Source organism: Suricata suricatta, chromosome 3 (assembly GCF_006229205.1).
Source record: "Suricata suricatta isolate VVHF042 chromosome 3, meerkat_22Aug2017_6uvM2_HiC, whole genome shotgun sequence".
In the NCBI taxonomy this organism is placed as follows: Eukaryota; Metazoa; Chordata; class Mammalia; order Carnivora; family Herpestidae; genus Suricata; species Suricata suricatta.
The window spans coordinates 174,720,777-174,728,745 of NC_043702.1; the positions used below are offsets into that span (position 1 = coordinate 174,720,777).

The window sequence follows — 7,969 nt, forward strand, 5'->3', positions numbered from 1 at the left end:
ATGGGGGCGGGGCGGCGGGGAAGCGGCTGTGCCCGCGGCCGGGGGCTGGGCTCCACTCCGCGCCTCCTGTGGTCGCCGCCCCTCCAGCCGTGGGTACGGGCACCTCGCTGGCGCTGTCGTCCCTCCTGTCCCTGCTGCTGTTCGCCGGGATGCAGATGTACAGCCGCCAGCTGGCCTCCACCGAGTGGCTCACCATCCAGGGCGGCCTGCTGGGCTCCGGGCTCTTCGTCTTCTCTCTCACCGTATCCTTCCGGCGCTGCGGGGGGCGGGGGGCGGGGGGCTCGGCCCCATGCCGTCACACCCTTAACTCCCTGGCCCCAGGCCTTCAACAACCTGGAGAATCTGGTCTTTGGCAAAGGATTCCAAGCCAAGATCTTCCCTGAGAGTAAGTGAAAGCGGGGCTCGAGTGAACCCTGCCCTCTAACCTCCCCCAGCGCGGGACTGGCCGGCCAGGCGCTTAGCTGGTGGCCGTGTGGGGCGGAGGAGCTGTGCGTGCCCGGGCCGTGGGCGCCGCCCCCAGCTCGTGGAGGAGCTGGAAGGGAAGGCCTGAAAGCGGGAAACAACTTACCTTCGGGCCACTTCCCAGGGGAGGTCGGAGGACACGGCCTGGCTTGCCTGCATCCCTGGACACGTTCTTTGTTCCCACCAGAAGGAGGAACAGGCCCGCGTTTGTTGGGGGCTCCGATGTGCAGTAGAAGCGGGGTTCGTGGGTGTTGGAGGTGATTGCAAGGGTACGCCAGGTGTCACGCCTGCAGAGATCCTGCCGGAGCCAACGGGAGCTCGTTTCCGGTTTGAAACGGCCCTTGTTGCTCACAGAACGGAGAGCTGAGGATTTGGCTGTTCGTGCAGAATTAAGGCATCGAGGCCGGGTCACCTGAGGAGTGTCCCGAGCTTGAAAGTGACAGCACGTGCCGCCCCTGGTGGAGCCCTCCTCGGGTCGAACAGAGGCAGCATCTCTGAGCCCTCCTCTGGGCCTTGCTCTCCGCACCCAGCCCTGCCGCCCGCTTCCCCAGGCTCAGGCCTTCGGAGGCCTTGGTTCCGGCCCTATGTGCCGTGGGCAAGGCTGTGGCCGCCCTCTCCAGCTGGGCGGTCGGAATTCGCCTTTCCTTTCGGCCCTCTCACTCTCTCTCTAGTCCTGCTCTGGATGCCTGGAGACCCTCTCCGGCCTCCGTGGGCATGAGTGTCCGGACCCTCCACCCACATCCGGGCAGCGAGGCTCCCGCTCCCACCGCCGGACCGCCGGCGTGGCGAACGAGCCTGAGTGGCTGGTTTTTGGGGCAGAGGCCTCACCCTCTTTCCCAAACCGCAGCAGACCTTGCCCCTCAGACACTGCTGTCACTTCTTTCCCTTTATATCAGAAGAAAGGCAGGATGGGGACATTAGGTCACGTTGGGGACAGAGCCAGTGAGGAGCACGCGTCTGCTACCTCCATGTCACGGGCACCATCAAAGGCGCCTGAAGGCCTGGTGCCGTGCCGCAGTGCGGGTCTCCCCCAAGTCCCCCATGCGCGCGGGCACCCCCGGTCCGACCGGCACCCTGCCTGTCCCCTCCTGCCTTCCCAGTTCTCCTCTGCCTCCTGTTGGCTCTCTTTGCGTCGGGCCTCATTCACCGAGTCTGTGTCACCACCTGGTAAGTGCCTTGCAGCTGGGTAAGGGGCGTGGCGTCCTGTCCTTTGGCACCGGCTCCTCCAGGCGATTCCAGACTTCCCCCTCCCCCCTCCTTGCCCCTTCCCCACATTCCCAAACCTGACCCAGAATTCTTTACCTGCTGCTGCTGGCTGCCCGGGGAGGTGCCAGGCTGGCAGGATGCCCGCCGACGCCCTGGCTTTCTGTGCCCACCGGCAGCTTCATCTTCTCCATGGTCGGCCTGTACCACCTCAACAAGATCTCCTCCGCGCTGTACCAGGCGGCAGCTCCGGTCCTCACACCAGCCAAGGTCACGGGGAAGGGCAAGAAGAGAAACTGACCCTGAACATCCAATAAAGTTGATTCTTTGTAGTCCTGGGAGCTGTGGCCTGCCTCTTGCGTGGGCTCTCTGACGGGGGGTGGGGGCTTCTCGCCCTGCAGCTCGTTTTTAGCAGATATTTGTCAAGCACCATCAGGGCCCAGCGCCTCATCAGGCCCTGGCGGCCATGTGCTTGCGCGAAGGTCTTGTCATGGGAGCACCGTGTGTGACCGACCTGCGGCGCTGACCTGTCGCCGGAGGGACCGGGCCTCGGCGCAGGAATGAGGGAAGGAAAGGCCCCTCGCCCTGCAACAAGGGCCCTGCGCCTTCCGCTCCAAGTCCTGGGGAGGGGCCTCTCTCCTGTTGCCCTCCTCCCGGACCCATGGCTGAGACGCCAGCATGGACGCTCGCCTGTGTTTGGAAAGACGCCCAAGGTCGATCGCTCCCCACCCTCTGTCCTGGTGCCTTCGTTTCCCTCCTGCCTGGCAGCCAAGGGACAGGAACTTGCTGTGCCTTAGCAAAGGACATAGGACGGTGGGGACAAGGCCCTCGGCCTCGGAGCCGACCTTGATGGAAGTGAAGGAGGTGGGCAGGGCGCCTGGCAGCTCAGTCAGTAGCTGGGGGGCTCGGGTTCGGCTCGGAGCGTGATGTCGCGGTTCGTGAGTTCTCTGTGCCGATGGCATGGAGCCTGCTTGCATTCTCTCTCCCTCTCTCTCTGCCCTTTACCGGCTCGCTTTCTCTCTCTCAAAAATAAATACACAAATGAATGATGTGGTTTCTGAGATCCGATGCTGTGCTCTGCCCTAAGGAACTCCGCTCCGTGCAGAGTGCTTGTCCTCTGCGGCTCCCTAGGCCGCCCTCCCGGACGCTGCCGTGTCGGGGGTGCACACTGCCCAGGTCACTGTACGGTGCTGAGTGACAGGCGGTGAGGACTGCCGGGCCCGTGCAAACAGTCTGCCCTTCCAGCAACTACTGCACGTGAGAGGTGTCTGAGGAGTGAGTCCAAGGAGTTGGGGTTGAGGATTAGGGCCCCTTCCCTCTAATCAGGGGTCCACCCCAGCCATTCCCGTCTGTGGGCAAACCACAGATGTGGCTCCACTGACCTGGGGCTGACAGGTGCTGTGCAGTTCCCCCAACAGGCCTCCAGAGGGCGCCACAAGCCTGCATCTCCTGGAGACCACGGTCCTGAGGGCTGGGGAGGGCTGCTGCTTGGTCTCTGGGTTCTTGCTGAGCCTGTGGGGGGCGGGGGGCGCCCGAGGGGAAGCCAACCCTGGGGACCCTGAAGGACTGACCCCTTGAGGGGGGCTGCAGTCAACCGAGTCTGTCTGGGAGCCAAGGCAGGAGAGTTAGGAGGAGACCAGGGCCTCCCTGAGAGGGAACCTCCCTAGTGATGGTGAGGGGGTTTGCGGCATGTGGGGTCCTCTGCGGGAGGATGGCTGCCTGTCCCAAACGGGCCCTGGATGTAAGGCTGGTTTGGTCCGAAGGCCCCCTCGTGTCAAACCTTGACCTCTGAACTGAGGGGGGCGCTGTGGGCAGCGGGCCAGCTCCCTGCCTATGCGCCTGGGGGACCTGGTCACCTGGGCGCACCCTGCTTCCAAGGTGAGAGTCTGGGTGGGGCCAGGCTAGGGGAGGGGCGGAGAGCCAGGTCCCTGCCAAGCCATCTGGGCACCTGCTGCCACCCCCCGTGAAGGCAGCGGTGACAGCATGTGGCTCAGGAGTAATGACCCCTTCCTCGGAAAGCAGGTGCATTTACAAGGCCGACGGGTGCCGGCCTCTGCCCCCCACCCAGCCTATCTCTGTGCGCCTAGTTAAAGGTTCCCTGCGCCTCACCTACCCATTAACCCTGGCAGGGGTTCCCTGCCCACTAATAACCGTCATTAAGTTAGGGGGCGTGAGGCCACCATGGCTCTGCCGGGAAGGGCAAAGGTGTAACCTCTGGGGCCGGGCTCCACCCCGGGGGCTGGAGGCGCGGGAGGCGGCGGCGGAGGGAGGCCAGATGTTTCCTCCTGCTCCCTCACACGTGGCCCTGACAGCGCCTGCCCCCTGCCCGCCACCAGCTCCGGAAACGAGAGTAAATAATACAGGGGAGGGGGCCTTGGATGTGTGGGGACACAGGCGGCGGGGGGGGGGGGTACAGCTCTGGCCCAGGAGGCGGTCTGGGGCAAGAGGTGATGCCACCAGAGAGGTCTGTGGGAAGGGGAGGCAAAGTGCTCCCTAACCCCCCGCAGAGGCCTCCCTGTGTGGCACCGGAGGGAGGGGATGCCACAGGGCTGGACTGGGGGTGCGGGGCGCCCAGGACAGGCAGGGAGCGACGGCCCGCGCCAGGCCTTGGCTCCGGCCCTTTCCGGCCCTTATTGTCCTTGGTGAGAACAGGACGCAGCCCGGTTCCCACTGCCTGGCCCCCCAGCTCTGCTCCCCAGGGGCTCGGGAAGGATGTTGGGAAACAAGAGAGAGCCAGAGACTGGTAGAGACAGAGATGCTGAGAGACAGAGACAGATACAAAGGGGAAAGGTTCAGTCAAAAGCCAGCATTGAAGTCCTTTGTGAGCGGAGAAGGCCCTGGGCCGGTGGGAACCACAGAAGAATTGGAAGCTGAAGGCCCCGCCCCCTCGGGGGCCTCAGGCTGGCCGGCCCCTCCGCTCCCTCCTTGACTTGGGGTCACTCACAGGGCTGCCCCCTAGGCAAACAATGGCCGGAACCCTCCACTGGGCAGTTGGTGGCACTTAATTGCTCTGCTTCAGGTACCTCTTTGTCTTTTGCTGGGGGGCAGGGGCAAGATGCAGACTGTGCTCCCAGACCCTGCTTCCCCAGGCCCCGGCGGAGGGTGGGCTGTGTTCCTCGAGATAGAGGGTGTCCCCCATCACCTGGAGTGACACAAAGCGTCGGGCCTGCTGTTCCCTCCCTCGCCTTTGCACCCACGGGCGGGAGGTGGATGTGGTTCCCTCCAACCCCCTCCCTTCCGCCTGCGCCTACAGTTCAGCACTAGCCCCCCACCCCGTCTCCTGAGGCACCAGATATGCCTCAAGATGAAGAAAAATGGAAACACATTTGCAGTGTTTACATTTAACAAATTATCACTTTTTTATTTTTAATACTTATTTATTTTGAGGTGGGGGAGCAGAAAGAAAGGGAGAGAGAATCCTAAGCAGGCTCCGAGCTGCCAGCCCAGAGGCCGGGGAGGGGCTCGATCTCACAAACCGGGAGGTCATGACCTGAGCCGAAGTTGGACACTTAACTGACTGAGCCACCTAGGAGCCCCAGGAAATGAATACTTCTTTTTTTTAAATTTTTTAATGTTTTTTATTTATTTTTGAGAGACAGTGCAAGCAGGGGAGGGTCAGAGAGAGAGGGAGACACAGAATTCGAAGCAGGCTCCAGGCTCTGAGCTAGCTGTCAGCACAGAGCCTGACGCGGGGCTCGAACCCATGGACTGAGAGGTCATGACCTGAGCCGAAGTCAGACGCCTAACCGACTGAGCCCCCCGGGAAATGAATACTTCTTAACACAAAATTACAATACGATATAATCACACTAGGAACAATGCTATTACAGGTTTTTTAGAAATTTTTCCTTCTCAAGGAACAGCGGCCCCAGTTTATAAGGTCAAGTCCTTTGATGATGACGGCCTCCTTGTACACCTCTATGTCAGGATGAGGCCCTGGCGGACAGACCTCCGCACACGGCCCTGGGGACCAGCGAGACCTCTTCTCCGAGCACCCCGCTCCCTCAAATGAACAGGGAGAGCAGGGAGCCCCCCCCGCCCACGTTAGGGTGACGCTGTGCTGCCGGCGGCCAGGCCCCCACGGAGGGAACCTTCCACACACCCCTTATGCGCGGCTGTGAGGGCCGACCTGGGGCTGCTTCTCGGCAATTCTCTGCGGTGAGACCCCCTCCTTCCTGCCCTCGGCCTCCGGTCCTCACTTCCAGCCTCTGTGACCCGGGCCTCCTGAGCCAGCTGGTTTCCTCTTGGAGCCGGTAAGGTACGTGCAAGGTAGGACAGCGGCGCTTGGAATCAGCCGGGCCTGAGTCCTGGCTGTGGCTTTGACCCTTCCCGGGAGAAGGCAAGGTGAGCGACCTCGACGCACCTCCCCTTCGGCGGCTGGAAAACGGGACCGGAGACCCTGCGGCGAGGGGTGGGAAGACGCTGGCACTAACATGGCGGCGGAGCTCTGCGCCAGGCCGGACCGGAGTCCCCCACGTGGTGACGGGGCCCTGCAGGTGGGCTTCACCTACTTGGCGCCTGGCAGGTGTTCCCGGTCTCAGCCCCCACCCCCCCAGGCCAAGAGGGGTCCACAGCAGACGGCCTTGAACCACAACCCGCTTCCTCCCTGGGCCTCAATGCCCTGGCGGCGTCTGCGCTCCCCTGGGCTGCGACCCGCCCCTGGCTCCCAAGGTCAGGGGCAAGTCAAGGTTTGGCAGAGGAGACCCTGTGGACTGGGGACTTACCGGCCACCATGGCTGCACTCGACAGTTCCTTAAAACAGGTATTTCTACCACGTGTGCCCGTCCTATGGCTTCCGCTTCTCCCGGGGGCCCTGGCAAGTCCGCCCTCTTGAGGGAACGGAAATGACATAAAATGAGAGGCTGAACGATCCTGCTCAAGATTCTAAGTGCGGGGGCGGCCGGCTGCCTCAGACAGAGGAGCTGGAAGCGCTTGTCTTCAGGGTTGTGGGTTCGAGCCCCACGTTGGGTGTTGAGATACTAAAAATAAAACTTTAGGGGCGGTTGGGTGGCTCAGTAGGTTAAGCATCTGACTCATGATTTTGGCTCAGGTCACGACCTCGTGGTCAAGAGTTTGAGCCTCAGGTCAGTCTCTGTACTAGGGGTGTGGAGCCTGCTTGGGACTCTCTCCTCGCTCCCTGTCCCCCGCCCCAACTTGCACATGTACACTTCGTCTCAAAATAAATGAACTTAAAAAATAACACAAATAAAATAAAGTGTTTACAAGGACAACAAACCGCAAGCAAAGGGGGGCGGCTTCCCAGCTGTTGGCCCGACCCACCTCTGACCTCCTCTGACCTTGCACTCTTCCTCGCCCCGGGGTCAGGGACCCTCCGCCTTCGCACTCGTCCCCGCTGCAGGGTAGGTGTCCTGACTCCATACATCAAACCTTTGTTTGTTTCTTGCCTGTCTCCCACCCCCTCACCGGGGCAGGAAATGTATCTGTTTTCACTGAGTGCTTCGCAGAAAGCGGGGTGTTTCCAGGCTGTTCTCTGGGACCCGGCTCTACATGCGTGTGTTCACCACGCCGAAGCTTCTGTGAGCAACACGGAGTCCTCTCGTGCTCTGGGCCCAAACCCAACTGCAGGCTGCGGAGTCCCCAGAAACAGCCGGGGCCCTCCTGCCTCGGGCCAGCGTCTGCCCGCCCCCTCCCGGCCCCGGGAAACCCTGACTCACCGGCTGTCCACCTCTGATCGGCCATTTCCCCTCCGGCCCGGCTCTGATGTGGTGTGTGTTTTTGGTAATGACGTGTGTGTCTGTCCTGTGGCCCTCAGGTCAGGGATGGAGGCAGCACAGCCTGACTCACCGGAACCTTCCCCAAGGACCTGGTAATCAGCATGGCACCCGTGGGCCCCAGGGTTCTGGGGGAGAAGCTGCTGGCCCGACGGACCCACACCCCGGCCCACACCACCAGTGCTTGGGAGGTGTCTCTAGTGGCCTGCTCTTCTGGCCTCCGCGCCTGCCACGCCCCCACGAAATGGTTTCTGCCCAAAACACAGTCGCCAAGAGTCACTCCCCGTGACCTCTCTGGCGTCTCAGCCTTTGTTCAGGGTTCCCTGGGCCGTGGGTGCCTCCCCCCTCCCGCCCCCCCGAACATCTTTCTGGCATCAGCTGGGGCTTCAGGGCCTCTGCGAAGCCTCCCCCCAAAGTCAACCCCTCCTCTGTGTGGTGTGGGAGTTCGCGCTGTTGAACGAGGGCTCCCAGATGCCAAAGCTGGGGCGCCCCCAGACGTGAGCTTCGCCACCTGCATCAGACGGCAGGGACGCTTGGGGCACCGTGCTGCTGGCGAGTCCTCAGCCCTGGAG

General features: G+C 62.4%; 1 protein-coding gene across 1 annotated transcript in view; it reads left to right on the top strand.

Moving 5' to 3' along the window:
- The window catches only part of KRTCAP2 (keratinocyte associated protein 2), a 2,250-nt gene extending 244 nt beyond the window's left edge, over nucleotides 1-2,006 (top strand). Inside the window, 4 exon segments of the mRNA XM_029936034.1 lie at nucleotides 88-242; nucleotides 322-385; nucleotides 1,563-1,629; nucleotides 1,845-2,006. Coding sequence (XP_029791894.1) covers nucleotides 88-242; nucleotides 322-385; nucleotides 1,563-1,629; nucleotides 1,845-1,965 — 407 coding nt within the window. The 3' untranslated portion in view covers nucleotides 1,966-2,006.
- Nucleotides 2,007-7,969: the final 5,963 nt, after the last annotated feature.